Genomic DNA, 21,463 nt, shown 5'->3' on the forward strand with positions numbered 1-21,463 from the left:
CGTCAGATCCCGATATCTCCTTTTCTTTCTCATGTGAATGACGGGGATTTGGGCCTTATCGGTTGTCTGAGGTAAATCCTTCGCGTCCGACTTATTAAAGAAAAAATGTATTCCAGTACAGGTGAGTAATCGCTGTCCTGATATCAAGAAGTTATTTTCGGTCACAAGAGACGGTGGCAGAAACATTATGTACAAAATAAGTTACAAATAAAGTGAAAAAACACACACATTAGCACAACCGGTTAGGAGACGGTAAAACGGCAGCAATCTCTTCCGGCGCCATTATTATGAAGAGGTTGAAGAGGTTGCCTGTCCTCTCTTGTGAATCATTAGTTAGAGGAGCAACAAGGAGAGAGCCTCTACACAAGATTGACCTTGAAATGCTTTGAAGCTTGAGAGACACCACAGGCATGTTTGCTATGCACCAGTTTTACACTGGCCTGCCACTGTGGCTTTTGGAGAAGAACATCAACAACTCTGGGCTGTGTGTGTGTGTGTGTGCGTGTGTGTGTGTGCGTGCATGCGACTAACCAGAGAGTGTTTTTTCCTTGAGGAGAGGTCCAGTGTTGTGTCATACAGGCTCTCCACAAAGTTCCTTAGACACGGCACGTTCACCTCGTTCTTTACAGCCTGGAAATGGAGAACACATACTCAGCATCACACACACACACGTACACACACATACACTCAAGCACACTCAAATACAATAAACTTTGATATGCGCATGCCTCACCCACCTGAGGAGCTCTCCTTTTCAACCATCTATTTCCTATGTTTGAGGGGTGCAAAATCCACTTGTCACTTAAATCTCTGGATCGATTTCTTTCATTTTACTCTGGTGACTCTTTCCTACTGTTGCTAGTGCCATAAATGTTTTCCCGTTAACATAACGACAGCGGAAACATGTGTAATGACCTGTCAAACTCACTCTAGAATTGCCTGAAATGGACTCAATGGACTACATTGGCTTTCCGTTGCATCTATAAGAACACTAATGCTTGGTTGGGGATTTAATACACTGTCTCAACACTTACATCACAAGAAAGAAAAGAAAGATAACTTTTTTTTGGTGGGTGTTGATTTTTTGTGTAATTGAAGAAAGTAATGATTTAATACAGCTGAAATGTTCACAAATGAGATGCGTTGAAATGAAAGCAACTTCTGAAAAGGAAAACTCAGATTATAGTGATACTATGTCTGATCTTGCAAACAATGTAAAGTATGTATAGAAAGGGCTTTGAACCCAGCTAAACGTTGGTTAAAAATGGAACGATGCGACACTAAACTTCAAGGTTTCACTCAGGCTACCTCGCCTCTCACTTTGAGACTCATGCTGAAACTACACTTCCAAGACGTGTCGCTTGTTCACCCTGTGTATGTTACCAGCCTCGAAACTAAACCCCTGCTACTCGGGGCAGACTTGATGGATGGTTTGGTCCCACTGATGGATTGGAAAAACAACCAATTGTGGTTACAAATAACCGTGCTGTCTCCACTGACAACACTGTCTTCTCCTAATGCTGGCTGCAACACAGTCATCCACAAGGAGTATCTGTTGAAAGGACCCCTTGGGAAAAATACGTTTCAACACCTCTTGGTGAAAAATCTGACTCAAGCAGATATTACGATATCTCGTCACATTCAACCAGCAAACCTGATTGACTATTATTTTCATAATTTCGAGCCAAACGTCTCTGTGAGTGAGCAACTTCCCTCCTCCTTGGAGTCATGCGATACTGTAGCTAAGATGAACTTCTCTTGTCCTTCAGACACTTACGCAAGCACCGAAGCCGTATCAGGAAAGAAAGCATCAACGTTCAGAGTGGACTCTGCTTCGATGATACATTTTCCGCTTCGAGGGGGACTGAAACCCTTTACAATGAAACTAACGGTGTCAGTCCCGCCACTAACCCGGTTTTCTCCAACTGGTGAAACCCTGTGATATCGCCGAAAGATATCCTCGTCTCAGTTCGCAGGTACTGGAACGGTTGCCATACGCGGACACTGTGGTGAATGCAGGCTACGACAGCCACTGAGCGTTTTGACGCACATATACCAGGAGATTTGGTTGAAAGGCTACAGCCAATCTACTAACAACGTGGCTGCTGACAACTCGTACAAAGGGTCCAACCTTTTTGCCTCGGACACCAACAACAACTGCTGGTTGGGGGGGGTGGTCTCGAGACACAAAGGGGGGGAATACGAGCCCAGACCTATGATGAGCCTCGTCGAGTCAATTGGGGGGTCGAGGCTACGTGCAACACTGTACGAGGCTGCCCGATCAGGAAACAAATCAAGTTGTGAACTTCCCCACGAGAACAGAGAGGAGCAGAAAAGCCCCTTGACGGGGATAACCTTACAATACATCTTGAGATATCACTGAGGTGTCCCAGACTGGTCATAAAAGAAGAGTGTTGTGCGTTATTAACGTCTGTCATTCCAGGTGAAGCTGGTTGAGAGAATGCCAAGAGTGTGCAAAATTGTCATCAAAGCAAAGGGTGGCTACTTTGAAGAATCTCAAATATAAAATATATTTTGATTTGTTTAACATTTTTTTGGGTTACTACATGATTCGTTATGTGTTATTTCATAGTTTTGATGTCGTCACTATTATTCTACAATGTAGAAAATAGTCAAAATAAAGAATAAACATGGGATGAGTAGTTGTGTCCAAACTTTTGACTGGTACTGTATAAAAAACAGTTTTTACTTTCTCATTATGGGATAATAAGGGGAAAAAACTGTTTAATTAATTTTAGAATAAGGCTGTAACGTAACAAAATGTGGAAAAAGTCTGAATATTTTCCCAATGCCCTGTTTAAAAGATAGAGATACCAAACCTGTTCACAAGGTTGGTTAACTCTCCACGGAATTAGGTAAATCCGCTTTTAGTTTTCACCCTCCACATTTTTGGAATCACTTACAAAATGAATTACATTTGGATTCCTTGGTACCACTGGGGCATTTAAAACCCTGATGATAAATGAGTTCACTGAGGTGTGCAGTTATTTTGATTGTTAAAACAGGGGTCGCTTTGTTGAAGCCACCTTGCCTCCATCTTGGCAATCCAACATTGTAAAACATATTTTGGAAGCTATAAAAATGCATTTATTAATGTCTACATTTGTTTGTGAGCTAAAAAAAAAAAAAATGTAAAAATATTAAAATATTTTTCTTAAAGTGTAATGTTTAAAGATGACTAATATTACTGTCCACACTACAAAGAAATATACAAATACATATAATTTTGTCCTTGAAACATTGAATTTAAATGCTGTAGAATTCCATTAATGCCTATGGAGGACTGCTCCTACTGGGGAGTACCAATATGGCCGACCAGTGGCTTCAAAGCCTCTCATCAGCAATCCAGGGTTTATATACATCATTGGTTACAACATCTGGTCTCTTTTACAAACAAGTATCGTTTTCATGACATCCTCAAGACGTCAAGGAATATATTGTAGTTGTCATCTGGTCAGATGACCAACTTACTGCCGCTACAGGAACTAGGATCTCCACAAAGAGCCCGGCCAGGGCATGCTTAATGTCCTTGTCCTTCACTTCCAGGAAGTACTGGGCACAGTCCTGCAACAGACAGCAGCACTTATTAAATACAGCATAAACCCTTACATCATAAGGATTACATGTTGTAAACCATACAGTCAGCCACTAAGGTCAGGTCACATGCTGGTCAACAAAAAGGCTAAATCACGAAACTACACCCTTCTCACAGTGTACACTTGAACACTTTCTAGCATGGATTTAATAATGGTGGAAACTCACTCCAGCCAATGCTTAAACCAATCACATGCTTTTAAATGATTGACAGGAATTTCTGGAATAGGTGGTGAATTGGGACGAGAAAAGAAAAGGCCTAGGATTAGAAAAGTATACAGAATGCAAAGGAGGGAATGCAAGCTGAAGATAACAAAAGGAATCAAGAAACTCTGGACTTGTTTTAGTACTGTTAGAGATGACCATTCTCACTTATGGGTTCGGATCCCACTTCTGACACGTATTACATTGTTAGCTACATGGATAAGACAGGGAGACATGAGTCAAGTTCATATGTTTACTAAGAGGATGATATGGCCTCAAAACAGGTCATGCAACCAGCTCCTTGGAAATGGACCAATATAGGACCATTTCGACATTAAAAGGTGAGTTGTCAGAAAAGACTGCTTCCTATCACTTATAGAATTCACTGGTCCTTTTCAACCATGCAGGATTACACACTTGTTCGAGACCGGTGGGCCTGTAACCATCACTTCTGCAGTTTCTGTCGAGCTCACTGCTCACTTCTGTACCTGCATGAACCGGAAGGAGGCTTCAAAGTCCTCCACTGGATACATCTTGACGCGGAAGAACTTGACACCCATGATGAGGCTGACGGTGCTCTGGACCACGTAGGGACTCTGCTCCTTCTGTCTCAGCTCCTTCAGCTCAGACAGAAACGTTTTCTTCACAGCAGGAAATCTGAGAAGGAGAGGAGGAGACAGAGAGTCGGAACAAAGGTAGCGTCCCAAAGAGCGCCCTAATCGAAATAGGGTGCGCTACTTTGGACCAGGGGTAAATAGCCCATTGGGTGTCTATTACCAGAATGCTGACATAGTTAACGCAAGTAATAACGAATTTCAATGGATGATGCTAGCTAAATATGCTAACGAGGCAAACAAAAATAATCTAATTGCAAAGACAGTCAATCCAGCTCATAAAGTTATACATATATAGGCAGGATCTACCGAATGTCAGTTTTGGTGAGTTTGAACATTTACAAGTGAACGTCAACGAGAGACATTGTGCTTGTCTGAAGGAACAACAGTACTGGCTGGAGCAACATGTGTTGATCAATGAATGCTACAGATTGGCTGGAGATGCTCATACCTGTTGTCCCAGTTTAATTACAGGGTTGTGTTCATAAGAGCACGCAACAGACACATGTTTTGATCAGGACCCCCGATCCATTCATTATAATCTAAAAGGCAAAACTGATCCTAGATCAGCACTCCTACACTACGCTAATACTACCCAACCATAGCTCTATTTTTAAGGGCTTTGTTCCTTCGCAGCGATGATCTGGAAAGTTCCAATAAACACACAGTGATTTTCAGTCCTAGTATGGAGGGCAAAGGACTTGTCCAAAACACATGTCTTGTGATCCACTCAGGTCTAGCTCTCTATTTAAACCAGTGAGATTCTCAGGCAGATGTGTACAGAACAGAAGCAGGAGAGAGCATTGTGACAATTCAAACATACCACAATTGCTAAACAGTCATTAGTCATCTCCAATGGCAACATTAAACATGATGTGCATCCCAAATGGAAATCTATTCCCTACATAGTGCACTACTTCTTACCAGAGCCCTATAGGTCCTGGTCAAAAATAGTGCACTATATTGGGAATAGGGTGCCATTTGGGACAAAACCGATGGTATCCCCCTGAATGACAACAGAATATTCTCACACCTGATCAGTGCTATGGTACATGTTTTTTTTTAACCGCATACATTATTGTCCTGCATCCTCAAGTGTAGGGTAATTAAAATACGTTCAAATACTGCCCAAAGACTGACAGCATACTATCTTAACTACACAGTAGCCTATGAATTAATTAAGGAATGAATAAGTGAATGAAATAATGAATGAACGAACAAACAAACAAACAAATGAAAGAATGAATGAAAAAAGAAATTAATGAATGAATGACATACAGTATGGATTATTGTTTAAAGATGACTTAATGAACTGTGGGACTTACTTGGCCTGGGCTAAAACTCCTATGACTTCTGCATAGAGGTCTGCTACAATGTGCATGTTACCAGTGTTAGGACCATGATACCTGGCAAACAAACAGACAGGTGTAAGAATAGGGGAAAAGGAAAGAAATAAATAAATACTGTATACACAGAAAGTCATATAAAAGCAGAGCTAAACATACCCTTCTTTGTATCTAAAGTGCTTAAAGGCCAAGTTAATGACTTCACTGACCAAACTGTCCAGGACAGGGTGGAGCGGCATCTGGTCATAGAGAGAGAGAGCAAGAGAGAGGGAAAGAGGGGGGGGGGGGGCACTGTCATGACAACATTCTGTTACAAACAGAAAACTCCAGTCATGAGTCTGAGATTGAGCAAACGGAATATATCTGCCCTTTAAGCTGCGTCCCAAATGGCACCATATTCCCAAAAAGCCCATCGGGCTCTGGTGGAAAGTAGTGCATTATATAAGGGATAGGGTACTATTTGGGATTTATCCAAGAAGTGGTTGTTCTGTAAAGTATCCCTCAGGGGAGCCATATCTAATGACGATGTGAATGCTAACATTGGTCAAAATGGCACTTATGTTCAGTATACAACACAAACTTTCACTTTAAGAAATTAAGAGTTTTGTTCTTCCCTGAACATTGAAGGAAAATAATGTGCTAGGTGGGTTTAGTGTTTTAGAGTGGAGTATATAGAGAAAATGAGTCACCTGTTTTAAAACTTCTATAAGTACGAGGGAGAAGATGAAGTCGATTGCCAGATCCCTCCTTTCAAGTAGAAAATCTCTGTGCTGTTCATCACTGTGAAACATCAACAGGTTTGGACAAGTTAGCTCAAAGCTGTCAAACGAGGGCAGTTACCAAGTAATGTCACAGATTACACCACACAAATGGGAAAATAAATTACAAAAGTGAAATTGATTTATCATTATCCAATTTGCATTTCGGCAGCTACAGTTGAAGTCGGAAGTTTACATACACTTAGGCTGGAGTCAATAAAACTCGTTTTTCAACCACTCCACAAATTTCTTGTTAACAAACTATAGTTTTGGCTGGTCGGTTAGGACATCTACTTTGTGCATGACACAGGTACTTTTTCCAACAATTGTTTCCATACAGATTATTTCACTTATAATTCACTGTATCACAATTTCACTGAATCAAAAATTCATACACTAAATTGACTGTGCCTTTGAACAGCTTGGAAAATTCCAGAAAATGATGTCATGGCTTTAGAAGCTTCTGATAGGCAAATGTACATAATTTGAGTCAATTGGAGGTGTACCTGTGGATGTATTCCAAGGCCTACCTTCAAACTCAGTGCCTCTATGCTTGACATAACTGTAAAATCAAAAGAAATCAACCAAGACCTAAGAAGAAAAATTGTAGCCCTCCACAAGTCTGGTTCATCCTTGGGAGCAATATTCAAAGGCCTGAAGGTACCACGTTCATCTGTACAAACAATAGTATGCAAGTATAAACACCATGGGACCACGCAGCCGTCCGCTCAGGAAGGAGACATATTCTATCTCCTAGACATGAACGTACTTTAGTGTGAAAAGTGCAAATCAATCCCAGAACAACAGCAAAGGACCTCGTGAAGATGCTGGAGGAAACAGGTACAAAAGTATGTATAGCCACAGTAAAACGAGTCCTATATCGACATAACCTGAAAGGCCGCTCAGCAAGGAGGAAGCCACTTCTCCAAAACTGCCATAAAAAAGCCAGACTACGGTTTGCAACTGCACATGGGGACAAAGATTGTACTTTTTGGAGAAATATCCTCTGGTTTGATGAACCAAAAATAGAACTGTTTGGCCATAACGATCATCGTTATGTTTGGAGGAAAAAGGGTTGGGCTTGCAAGCCGAAGAACACCATCCCAACCGTGAAAGCACGGGGGTGGCAGTATCATGTTGTGGGGGTGCTTTGCTGCAGGAGGGATTGGTGCACTTCAAAAAATAGATGGCATCATAAGGAAAGGAAAATTATGTGGATATATTGAAGCAACATCTCAAGACATCAGTCAGGAAGTTAAAGCTTGGTCGCAAATGGTTCTTCCAAATGGACCAGCATACTTCCAAAGTTGTGGCAAAATGGCTTAAGGACAACAAAGTCAAGGTATTGGAGTGGCCATCACAAAGCCCTGACCTCAATCCAAAAGAAAATATGTGGGCAGAACTGAAAAAGCGTGTGTGAGCAAGGAGGCCGACAAACCTGACTCAGTTACACCAGCTCTGTCTGGAGGAATGGGCCAAAATTCACCCAATTTAAAGGCAATGCTACCAAATACTAATTGAGTGTATCTAAACTTCTGACCCACTGGGAATGTGATGAAAGAAATAAAAGCTGAAATAAATCATTCGCTCTACTATTATTCTGACATTTCACATTCTTAAAATAAAGTGGTGACCCTAACTGACCTAAGACAGGGAATTTTTACTGGGATTAAATGTCAGGAATTGTAAAAAACTGAGTTTAAATGTATTTGGCTAAGGTGTATGTAAACTTCCGACTTCAACTGTATATGCTTCCATAGCCATCTGCTATGCAATAAGTCAATGATAATGTCATTCAATTCAGGCACAATGTCTTATACTGTACAGTGTTTTCTTTGTGTTTGAGTTCTGGTTATAAAATGTGACAGAGTGTTCATGGGAAGTCCTATTGGACGTTCTGTCTCCTGTACCGTCAAAAGGTGTGTGTGTGTGCATATACGTGTGTTACTTTTTTGACTTGGTGTTGGCTCTAGGTCTGTATTCGTGTGACTCTGGGTCCTCTAGACCGTTCTGTCTTCTGTACCAGTCAAACAGTGTCCTCAGAATGGACGGGAGGCAGTACTCCGCCAGAGAACTCATAGCAGTGATCACCTGAAACAACAAGCAAATACATGAAAATGGTGTATACATATTGGTCAGTCAGATCATTATTACATAACACTGTTCCCTCCAGCCAAGAACCTGACGTAATGTAAAATCAACATCCATATTTAGATTAGATTATATTTAATTGGAGTTGCCAACAAATGTGAATTCTTCTTGAAATTAACCAACCCTTCAAATCTTGTCGTTGATTTGTGGTTGACATCTGGTTAAAATGAGTGCACGTTGACCCCTTTTTTTTTTGTCAACCAAAAATTCCATTGACGTTGTCACGGATCCCCCCGGTACTGCTGCACATTCTGTTCACCAGTTCCGGAGGTCTTCTAGCCTTCACTGAACGGGATTCATTATCATCAACCCTGGACTCTTTTGTCTGATTACACACACCTGGTTCCCATTTCTCCTGATTAGTATGTTATATATGTGCCCTCTGTCTTTGTTGGTTATTGTTCCCATGTCCATTGGTCGTGTGAGTACCTATGCGTTGGTGCAGCTGCTATGCTGCATGCTTTATGTATTGTGTATTACGTGTATCGTGTCGTTCAATGAGGTTTACCCTCGCTCTTTTGTTTGGGTACAGCCCAGTGTTTTTGTATACGTGTTTCTTTTGGGTGTATTAAAAACCCCTATTGTGTATTCCTGCGCCTGTCTCCAAAATCCTTTCTACCAGTGTGACAGATGTTGTTGGAATGTTGGTTCAACATATTTTTGCCAATGGGTTGTATCTTTTTCCCAGTCATGTTTCATTTATATTGCATCAAAATCACTGTGTCTTAACCCTCACTGTCCTCCACACAACAGAAGCTGCAGGCAGTGAGAGGGGATGGGAGGAAAGGTAAAAGATAGAAGAGAAAGGGACAAGGGGAAAGAGGAGACGAGTGGAGAAGAGAGAGAATGGAGAAGGGACAGAAGAACAATGGAGAAGAGAGAGAGAGAGATGGGAGACAGGGTCCTGGGAGACTAGGAGTTGAGGTGCCCATGGGGTGGCATACATCTCTCCAGGGAGGAGAGGGAAGGAAGGAAGGAAAGGCGGGCCGGCTTGGACCTGGATACAAGCACACGGAAAGGGAGGGGAGTCTGGTGAGACCAGGGGAATACAGCGGGCCTTCATTCAGCACGAACAGGAGAAGAATCCTGCCTCTGTACACTGTTGAATGGCATCAAGCCTTAGGCACCCGGAAACACATGCACACAGGAACACACACACACGCACACAAACACACACTTGTGCGCACACACACACACACACACAAACCTTCTACTATACAGGCACCTAGTGAACCACAGATTTGGAGAGACCCAGTGGGGAAGGTTGAGTTAAGCACTACCCAGCCAACAAGCATTAACAGTGATGATGGACTGACTGCTCAATACAACAAGCTTGTGTATCATTTGTTGAGTAACCTTTTCTGAGACCTGAAAACCTGCTTTGGCTCCAGGAGCTAAAATGTATTCGCTTGAGCTCAGCGACCACAACCCTGCCTCACTGATTTTTCTGTCCATTAGAGAGTAACAGTTCTTACCTGGTCAAACTGAGGATCCTCACCCCTCTGCAAAGACTTGATCAAGGGTTTCTCCTGTGAAAACACAACAGAAAAATAATATTAAAAAATAAATGAATTCAAAAACAAAAAAGTGACACACCAAAGCTCTAAAGAGCTTCCTCTCCTAATTCTCTCCATTTCTCATATAAAGGACCTACTGTTGGACGTTGTGGGTATTTTTGGAAAGGGGAGTTATGATCAGTTGATGTATGGTCATTATATAACCCAGGGTAGGTTCCAAGTGGAACCCTATTTCCTATACAGTGCACTACTTCCTAATCCCTATGTAGTCCACTACTTTAGACCAAGAACCACAGGGTTTATATAGAGAATAGTGTGCCATTTGGGATGAAGCCCCAGAGTTAATGAGAAAAGACATCAGTCAGTTGGAGGTCTGGGCAGCTTCTGTCAGACCGACAGGAGAGATGGGACATTAATGACGTGCCGCATCAGTCTTTACTCAGCTGGATAATGCCCATAATGCCAGTCACCTAGTTAGCGCCTTGGGGGTCTCATTTATTTATCAAAATAGTCTTGCGCTCAGATTTGACCATAAATAGTACGTGCTGTGCGTTGATGTCGTATGCCAATAATGTCTTCCACACACCAAGGTTGTAAACGACGCATCTTGACCTTGATGTAAAAACCTAAATGGGTCATTTATTTTCCGTTGCAAATGTATGAAACATACTTATGAAGTGATTTACACACGCTTGTGTTTAATGCATAGACGGTACCTTTTTTAGGATGCATTTCCCTTCATTTTAAGAACTGAAGGTACGCACGTATAAAACTAAGCACATTCTATGAGGCCCCAGGACCGGCCTACCTCTCATGACCCCTGGGGAGGCCCTTTTCTCTTAACTCTGTGCCAGTGTTCTTCACTTCATGTTGGTACATTCCAATGATTCCAGCCATACTCTTAGATTGTTCATGTAGCTACATACAGTCTGAATCTAGAAAACACTGGAGTGATTGAAATCTCAAGAGTCAAGTTTATAGTCTCCTGCATAAACTTCTGCCTACATTACTTAATTGTTAACTTATAGACATACGAGACACTGCATCAGATCCGGTCTCAGGGATGGCTAACTCTGGACATCCCTTCAATCTCCACAGAGTTGGGTACACCTTATGTGTGGAGTAATCTCCAATGCATTTTAAGATTGGAGGAATTGGTGCCTCTTGGGCATTTCAGATGGCTGTTAGGGTACCTTTTTACAGGGAGAATGTGTCTGTTTTTTATGATTGTGTTTTGTTTTTCATGTATAATAACGTGAAGTTTAATATGTATATTACATTTTGATTTGTATTGTTGTGCAAACCAGGGATCATCTGGAAAAGAGAAATTGGTCTCAGCATTGACTCCATGTGAAAATACAGTTCTTTCTGTCTTTGTGAAAGCAGAATCAGTGCATCAGCATTTTACACAGCCGGACAGTGCTGATTATGGCCTTCAAGGTGTATCAGGGTGCTAAGTGTCCTGTTTGGTCAGACAGAACAGCACAGAAGCCATGTATTGATGTTTCCACCCAAAGCCAACAGTCGTAAGTGTTTGACTGTGACTGTGAGTAGGGTGGGGAGATAACTGATCGAGAAGTCAACAAGCAATCCGGTAATACTTCACTTAAAGCCTGCAGGTATTATGCTTTATTCATTGTTATTGTAATGATTCTCTATGTTATGTCTCTATGCAGGAACTTTCAAACTGACTCAACGGTTGTAAATTCATCAGGACCATTATGAGATTATAATAAGAAATTATAAGGGGTTGTACATGCTAATTACAAGTTGTACAATGCATTATAACCACATCATAATGCATTCTACCTGCAGGTTTTAAGTAAAGCATTACAGACCTTCCTATAGAAGCAGGACAGGCAGCCTAGCCTGTGACACACAACTTGTGTGTCCCTATTTCCAATATTATGAGTCCTGGTCAAAAGTAGTACACTACATAGGGAATCAGGTGAAATTTGGGACACAGACACAGATACATTCAAAAGGGACTGGTCCTCTGTTCATTCAGACAACCTTTTACAGTAGGTGTTGACTCGTGCATTATTAAGTGATATTTAAATCTTGTTTTCGGTGCATAATTGATGAAAGACTTTCATGCACTTTTAATCTAGATGGAGTTCAAGGCGTTGGTGGAGGGTTAATCCAACACTATTATTCTCAAACAGTAGCAATGTGGAGACACAGATCATCACATTCAATACTACTCATTTACATTGCTATGGCGATATACTGCCGCTGTAGTCCATAACATTACATGACATTTAAACCCTTAAGCTAAAATGATAAACAGCGCATTCCACTTGTAGTGAATGAGGTTATAATAATCAAGCGGTTATAATGATCCAATTTCCTGCATGGACGTAATCACTCTAAGAGCAGTGTATGTATAGGAAGAGGACATACAGTATCGGGGGTTTGTCATTGGCTAACCAATAGTCCTGTTGGAAGGTGAACCTTCGCCCCAGTCTGAGGTCCTGAGCACTCTGGAGCAGGTTTTCATCAAGGATATTTCTGTACTTTGCTCAGTTCATCTTTGCCTCGATCCTGACTAGTCTCCCTGTCCCTGCTGCTGAAAAACATCCCACAGCATGATGCTGCCACCACCATGTTTCACTGTTGGGATGGTGCCAGGTTTCCTCCAGACGTGAAGCTTGACATTCAGGCCAAAGAGTTCAATATTGGTTTCATCAGACCAGAGAATCTTGTTTCTCATGGTCTGTGAGTCCTTTGCCTTTTGGCAAACTCGAAGCGGGTTGTTATGTCCCTTTTACTGACGAGTGGCTTTCGTCGGGCAACTCTACCATAAATCCTTGATTGGTGGAGTGCTGCAGAGATGGTTGTCCTTCTGGAAGGTTCTCCAATCTCCACAGAGGAACTCTGGAGCTCTGTCAAAGTGACCATCGGGTTCTTGGTCACCTCCCTGACCAAGGCCCTTCTCCTCCGATTGCTGAGTTTAGCCGGGCGGCCAGCTACAGGAAGAGTCTTGGTGGTTCCAAACTTCTTCCATTTAAGAATGGAGTCCACTGTGTTCTTGGGGACCTTTAATGCTGCAGACATTTTTTGGTACCCTTCTCCAGATCTGTGCCTAGACACAATCCTGTCTCGGAGCTCTACGGATAATTCCTTTGACCTCATGGCTTGGTTTTGGCACTGACATGCAATGTCAACTCTGGGACCTTATATAGATATATAGGTGAAACAGGATGCACCTGAGCTCAATTTCGAGTCTCATAGCAAAGGGTCTGAATACTTATGTAAATAAGGTATTTCTGTTGTTTATTTACAAAAAATTCCAAAAACCTGTTTTTGCTTTGTCATTATGGAGTATTGTGTGTAGATTGATGAGTTAAAACATGTATTTAATACATTTTAGAATAAGGCTGTAATGTACATTTTCAGTAGTTATACCTTCTACAGTAATTTGTTGCAAAGTTTCAAGTGCATGTTTGATGTGGTGGCTGTGCTTGTTGTTAGTGCAGAGAAAGGTTGGTTTCATTAGTTTGGCAGCGATTACAGCCTCGATTCTTCTTGGGTATGACGCTACAAGCTTGGTCCACCTGTATATGGGGAGTTTCTCCCATTCTTCTCTGCAGATCCTCTCAAGCTCTGTCATGTTTGTTAAGGAACGTCATGCACAGCACATCGGGTTCAAGTCCGGACTCTGACTGGGTGACTCAAAGACATTCAGAGACTTGTCCCGAAGCCACTCCTGCGTTCTCTTGGCTGTGTGCTTAGCGTTGTTGTCCTGTTGGAAGGTGAACCTTCGCCCCAGTCTGAGGTCCTGATCGCTCTGGAGCAGGTTTTCTGCAAAGATCTTTCAGGAACTTTGCTCCATTCATCGTTCCCTCGATCCTGACTTGTCTCCCAGTCCCTGCTGGTGAAAAACATCCCCACAGCATGATTCTGCCACCACCATTTTAGAATAAGGCTGTAACGTAACAAAATGTGGAAAAAGTCAAGAGGTCTGAATACTTTCCGAATGCACTATACATGAACATTTTAATAAATAAATACACACAAATGTAATGAAAGAAAGAATACAGCTAAAGAAAGATAATGTGTGGGTGTGTGTAGAGTGTGTGTTAGAGAGTGTGTGTTTGTGTGTGCATCTATCAGTTATACATACTTGTCAGTACATTCACACAAAAAGTAGGTCACATGGGGGAGAGCCGTTGTGCCGTGAGTTATTTCTTTATTTGCTTTTTGAAACCCGGTTCGTTGTTCACTTGCGCTATACGGAATGGAGTTCCGTGCAATCATGGCTCTGTATAATACTGTATGTTTCCTTGAATTTCTTCTGGACCTGTGGACTGTGAAAAGTCCACTGCTGGCATGTCTGGTGGGGTAAATGTGTGTGTCAGTGCTGTGTGTAAGTCGACTATGCAAACAATTTACAACGTTCAACACATTAATGTTTCTTATAAAAACAAGAAGCGATGCAGTCAGTCTAGTATTGATTTTAGAACTCTGGTAACAGTGAAGAGCAAAACGTGCTTCTCTGTTCCGGGTCAGCTGCAGCTTAATTAAGTCCCTCTTTGCAGCACCTGACCATATGACTGGACCATAATCAAGATAAGATCAAACTAGAGCCTGTAGGACTTGCTTTGTGGCATGTGGTGTCAACAGAGCAGAGCAGACCTCTCCCCATCTTTACAACCATTAAATCAGTATGTTTTGACCATGACAGTTGACATTCTAAGGTAACACCAAGTAATTTAGTCTCCTCAACTTGCTCAACAGCCACACTATTCAATACCAGATTCAGCTGAGGTCTAGAACTTAGGGATTGATTTGACTAACTGTGGTTGCTGACACGTATACTGCAGGGTTGAATCATTAGCATACGTAGACACACAGGCCATGCGGTACGCTACACTTTACATGTTTAACAATAGAGAAGCTTCCATTAAACAAAACCCTCTGTGTTCTATTAGATAAATAACTCTGAATCCACTATATGGCAGAGGTTGAAAAGCCAATTTCAACAACGGGTTATGGTCAATAATGTCAAAGGCTGCACTGAGGTCAAACAGTACAGCTCCCACAATCTTCTTATTATCCATTTCTTTCAACCAATCATCAGTCATTTGTGTCAGTGCATGTTGAGTGCCATTCTCTATAAGCATGCTGAAAGTCTGTTGTTCATTTGTTTACAGAGAAATAGCTTTGTATATAGTCATACACTATTTTTTCCAAAAGTTTGCTAAGAGTCGGCAGCAAGCTGATTGGTTGGTAGTAAGAACCAGTAAAGAGTGCTTACCATTCATGGGTAGCGGAATGACTTTGGCTTCCCTCCAGGTCTGAGGACAAACATTTTTCTCCAGACTCAGATTAAAGATATGACAATAGGAGTGGCAATATAGTCCGCTACCATATTCAGTAGCTTTTCATCTAAGTTACCAATACCAGGTGGTTTCTCATTATTGCTGGACAACAATAATGTATCCACCTCACCCACACTAACTTTACAAAATGTAAAATGACAACACTTTCTCTTCATTATTAGGTATTGTATGCTTGCTAAATTTGCTTACATTGACAATGAAATAGTCATTAAAGTAATTGGCAAAATCAAAAGGTTTTGCAATAAATGAGCCATCTGATTCAATGAAAGATGCAGTTGAATTAGTCTTTCTGATCATAATTTCATTTTTAAAGTATTTCAAACCTTTTTTCCATCATACTTTATGTGGATCAAATATTCAAGGGTAACTTTCAGACCCAATTTATACTACTATTAGAATGTGAAACAGATAACAGAAAGTCCATGTTAATACCAAATGTACATGGGGTCTCCCTCAGTTCACCTAGGGTTTTGGAGTGGTGTACATCTCAGTGTATAGTTGGTGACTGGTCAGTGCAGGGTGGAGTTTCCCCTATGTACAGATCTAGGATCAGCTTCCCCTCCCCCATTCCTAACCTCCTGAGTGGCGCAGCGGTCTAAGGCACTGCATCTCAGTGCTAGACTACAGACCCTGATTTGATTCCAGGTATGTATCACAACCGGCCGTGATTTGGAGTCCTAAAGGGCGGTGCACAATTGGCCCAGCGTCGTCCGGGTTATGGTTTGGCCGGGGTAGGCCGTCATTGTAAATAATAATTTGTTCTCAACTGACTTGGCTGGTTAAATAAAGGATAAATAAAATAAAAACCTTAGCCATTAATGGGGAAAATGCCAAACTGAACACAGATCAGCGTCTCGGGGCAACTTTACCCTACACCCTCAGGAGGGTGCAAAGTTAAAGACGTCAAGATAGAAATGTACGGTGTAGAACACGTATGATTGTCTGTCATGTAGAATAGGAAATTGTGTCAGATTTTATTCATTACATTTCTATCTGCAGGGTCAGAACTACTCTTTTGAATACTGGTCTAATATATTTTTTATGCACCAATGCATGATAACCTGACAAAATCCTTAACTTTGATTTATATATACAGTATAATAACATGTCTTAAGAAAAATATAATTATAATGGGTCCTGTTTAACTAGACATAGGTCTACTTACTGAACATAAAGATGGTTAAGAAGTTTCTTAGGAGTTTCCTTCAGAGTTTTTTTTTTAAAGAGTTTCTTAATAAGAGAGAACACGTCAGGGATGTGAACACCGGTCATGTACATAGAGTTTGTCTTGGTAAACATCCTGTAGTAACAGGATCCCCCACTGACTAAACCTGAAACCTGAACCTGCAGCTACCGTCGCTCCCACCTGCTCCAGTCCTTCCCCTCCATAAGAGGGATCAATGTTGTGAAATGTTAGTCGGCAGGGTCAGTTGTCCAATGACACGACAAACTGTAGGAGATTTCACTTTTAGGAAGGCCCTAACACTTTACACCAGCCACCCAAGTCATAGACTGTTCTCTCTGCTACTGTACGGAAAGCGATACTAATGTACCATGTCTGCAACCAACAGGACCCTGAACAGCTTTTACCCCCAGGCCATAAAACAGCTAAATAGTTAGTTAAATAGTTAACTAAATAGCTACCCGGACTATCTGCTTTGACCGTTTTTGCACTAACTTTTTTGACTCATCACAAGCGATGCTTCTACTGTTTACTATTTGTCACTTTATTACTAGTTATATGTACATACAGTGTATATACATCAATGATTATGTTATTCACACATGACGTATACAGTGCCTTGCAAAAGTATTCATCCCCCTTGGTGATTTTCCTATTTTGTTGCATTACAACCTGTAATTAAAATGTATTTTTATTTGGATTTCATGTAATGGACATACACAAAATTGTCCAAATTGGTGAAGTGAAATGAAAAAAATGACTTGTTTCAAAAAAAAAAAAAATTTTTTTTTAATTTAAAGTGGTGTGTGCATATGTATTCACCCCCTTTGCTATGAAGCCCCTAAATAAGATCTGGTGCAACCAATTACCTTCAGAAGTCACATAATTAGTTAAATAAAGTCCACCTGTGTGCAATCTAAGTGTCACATGATCTCAGTATATATACACTTGTTCTGAAAGGCCCCAGAGTCTGCAACACCACAAAGCAAGGGGCACCACCAAGCAAGCGGCACCATGAAGGTACAAGGAGTTCTCCAAACAGGCCAGGGTCAAAGATGTTGTCAGAAGGTAGGTGTAGCTGGTGCATGAAGTCAGGCGCAGGAGAGCAGAATGAGTGAGCAACGTACTTTACTCACAATAAAGGCACAAGGTAACAATAGACTTGACCAACAATAAACAGTAATCAGTTACGCACGGGTGAAAACAGCACCCGTCTTCTAGCGAAGAAACAAGGAGAGGGACCGACTTCGGCGGAAGTCGTGACAGTTGTGGAGAAGTACAGATCAGGGTTGGGTTATAAAAACATATCAGAAACTTTGAACATCCCACAGAGCACCATTAAATCCATTGTTAAAAATGTGAAAGAATATGACACCACAACAAACCTGCCAAGAGAGGGCCGCCCACCAAAACTCACGGACCAGGCAAGGAGGGCATTAATCAGAGAGGCAACAAAGAGACCAAAGTGAACCCTGAAGGAGCTGCAAAGCGCCACAGCGGAGATGGGAATATCTGTCCATAGGACCACTTTAAGTCGTACACTCTACAGAGCTGGGCTTTACGGAAGAGTGGCCTGAAAAAAGGCATTGCTTAAAGAATAAAATAAGCAAACACGTTTGGTGTTCGCCAAAAGGCATGTGGGAGTCTCCCCAAACATATGGAAGAAGGTACTCTGGTCAGATGAGACTAAAATTGAGCTTTTTGGCCATCGAGAAAAATGGTATGTCTGGCGCAAACCCAACACCTCTCATCACCCCGAGGACCCTATCCCCACAGTGAAGCATGGTGGTGGCATCATCATGCTGTGGGGATGTTTTTCATCGGAAACTAGTCAGAATTGAAGGAATGATGGATGACGCTAAATATGAGGAAATTCTTGAGGGAAACCTATTTCAGTCTTCCGGAGATTTGAGACTGGGACGGAGGTTCACCTTCCAGTAGGGCAATGACCCTAAGCATACTGCTAAACCAACACTCGAGTGGTTTAAGGGGAAACATTTAAATGTCTTGGAATGACTTAGTCAAAGCCCAGAGCTCAATCCAATTGAGAATATGTGGTATGACTTAAAGATTGCTGTACACCCATCCAACTTGAAGGAGCTGGAGCAGTTTTTCCTTGAAGAATGGGCAAAAATCCCAGTGGCTGGATGTGCCAAGCTTTTAGAGACATAAACCAAGAGACTTGAAGCTGTTATTGCTACACACGCTCAAGTTTTTAGTTTTATTTCTTGTTTGTTTCACAATAAAAAATATTTTGCATCTTCAAAGTGGTAGGCATGTTGTGTAAATCAAATGATACAAACCCCCCATTCCAGGTTGTAAGGCAACAAAATAGGAAAAATGCCTAAGGGAGTGAATACTTTCGCAAGCCACTGTATACTTGAACAATCTAAATCAATATTACCCTAAAACCATTCAGTGTGCTACCCAGCATGCAACATTCTCTATGTCTCCAGGCTTGGCACTTGACCTTCCTCTGACCTAGGGTCATGCACTCACTTCCCCCCATGCCACCGAGGAACTCCCTGGATCATGAAACTGCTCTGCTATATTTTTTTTATTACTATTATGATCACAGGAACACAATAATCAAATACAATATAAAACAAAACAGCAATCAATACAATGTAAAATAAAAATACAGCACAAAATTTAAGAAAAGCAGTTACATTCTTCAGCTACTAGGTCCACAATCAACACTTTAAATTGCCCTAGCAGCACCAGAACATCCAATTGTAATGAGTTTTGAAAATTGTTCCAGCAGTGAGGCGCATTATTTACCTAATTCGGTAGTGACCCGAGTATCCTCAAGAGTTAACCAACCCTGTGGACGGGTTTGGTAACTCATGTTTTTATACTTCAACAATGAAGTTACGTAAGTCGGAAGCTTGAGTAGTAGAGCTTTGTAAACAAAAGAGGAATAGTGAAGTGATCTACGGGACTGAAATGAGGACCAGCCAACCTTTTGATACAGGATGCAGTGATGAGTATTAAAACCGTGACCGGTGATAAAGCGAAGAGAACTATGGTAGATGATGTCCACAGGCTTAAGAGTAGTGGCTGCTGCATTCTGGTAAATGGTGTCACTATAGTCAAGAACTGGCTGGAAAGTTGACTGTACAATCTGCTTCCTGCTGTTTAGGGAGAGGCAAGATCTATTTCTAAATCTTGGTATTCTCTCAACCAGCTTCATGAGGTAGTCATCTGGAATGCATTTCAATTAACAGGTGTGCTTTCTTAAAAGTTCATTTGTGGAATTTCTTTCCTTCTTAATGCGTTTGAGCCAATCAGTTGTGTTGTGACAAAGTACAGGTGGTATACAGAAGATAGCCCTATTTGGTAAAAGACCAAGTCCATATTATGGCAAGAACAGCTCAAATAAGCAAAGAAAAACGACAGTCCATCATTACTTTAAGACATGAAGGTCAGTCAATGCGGAACATTTCAAGAACTTTTAACGTTTCTTCAAGTGCAGTCACAAAAACCAACAAATGCTATGATGAACCTGGCTCTCATGAGGACCGCCACAGGAAAGGAAGACCCAGAGTTACCTCTGATGCAGAGGATAAGTTCATTAGAGTTAACTGCACCTCAGATTGCAGCCCAAATAAATTCTTCACAGAGTTCAAGTAACAGACACATCTCAACATCGACTGTTCAGGGGAGACTACGTGAATCAGGCCTTCATGGTCGAATTGCTGCAAAGAAACCACTAGTAAAGGACACCAATGAGGAGAAGAGACTTGCTTGGGCCAAGAAACATGAGCAATGGACATTAGAACGGAGGAGGTGTGATGGTGTGTGGGTGCTTTGCTGGTGACACTGTTTGCGATTTATTTAGAATTCAAGGCACCCTTAACCAGCATGGCTACCGAAGCATTCTGCAGCGATATGCCATCCCATCTGGTTTGCGCTTAGTGGGACTATCATTTGTATTTCAACAAGACAATTAACCAAAATACAACTCCAGGCTGTGTAAGGGCTATTTGACCAAGAAGGAGAGTGATGGAGTGCTGCATCAGATGAACTGGCCTCCACAATCACCCGACCTCAACCCAATTGAGATGGTTTGGGATGCGTTGGACCGCAGAGTGAAGATAAAACAGCCAACACGTGCTCAGCATATGTTGGAACTCCTTTATTATTTAACCTTTATTTAACTAGGCAAGTCAGTTAAGAACAAATTCTTATTTACAATGACGGCCTACCCCGGCCGCCCTATAGGATTACCAATCCCAATGTGATGCAGCCTGACTCTTGGAAAAGCATTCCTCGTGAAGCTGGTTGAGAGAATGCCAAGAGTGTGCAAAGCGGTCATCAAGGCAAAGTTTGGCTACTTTGAAGAACCTCAAATATAAAATATATTTTGATTTGTTTAACACTTTTTTGGTTACTACATGATTCCATATGTGTTATTTCATAGTTTTGATGTCTTCACTATTATTCTACAATGTAGACCATTTTAAAAATAAAGAAAACCCCTTGATGTGTGCAAGACAAAGGAGGTGATCGTGGACCAAAGGAAAAGGAGGTCCGAACAGGACAGAAGTGGAACAGGTTGAGTTTCAAGTTCCTTGGTGTCCACATCACCAACAAACTATCATGGTCCAAACACACCAAGACAGTTGTGAAGAGGGTACGACAACACCTTTTCCCCCTCATAATACTGAAAAGATTTGGCATGGGTCCCCAGATCCTCAAAAAGTTCTACAGCTGCATCATCGAGAGCA

At 41.5% G+C, this 21,463-nt stretch overlaps 1 protein-coding gene across 7 annotated transcripts in view; it reads right to left on the bottom strand.

The window, feature by feature from the left end:
* LOC139547551 (protein furry homolog) overlaps positions 1–21,463 on the bottom strand; it is a 236,771-nt gene that overhangs the window by 153,257 nt on the left and 62,051 nt on the right. For all 7 annotated transcript variants that reach the window (XM_071356440.1, XM_071356436.1, XM_071356437.1 and 4 more), the window contains exons 3-10: positions 10,164–10,217; positions 8,486–8,628; positions 6,469–6,559; positions 5,939–6,018; positions 5,759–5,839; positions 4,308–4,476; positions 3,493–3,585; positions 532–630 (exon numbers count right to left, since the gene is read on the bottom strand). In XM_071356440.1, coding sequence (XP_071212541.1) covers positions 532–630; positions 3,493–3,585; positions 4,308–4,476; positions 5,759–5,839; positions 5,939–6,018; positions 6,469–6,559; positions 8,486–8,628; positions 10,164–10,217 — 810 coding nt within the window. The remainder of the gene's footprint in view (positions 1–531; positions 631–3,492; positions 3,586–4,307; positions 4,477–5,758; positions 5,840–5,938; positions 6,019–6,468; positions 6,560–8,485; positions 8,629–10,163; positions 10,218–21,463) is intronic.

The sequence above is a fragment of the Salvelinus alpinus genome, chromosome 21 (genome assembly GCF_045679555.1).
Source record: "Salvelinus alpinus chromosome 21, SLU_Salpinus.1, whole genome shotgun sequence".
Lineage (NCBI taxonomy): Eukaryota > Metazoa > Chordata > Actinopteri > Salmoniformes > Salmonidae > Salvelinus > Salvelinus alpinus.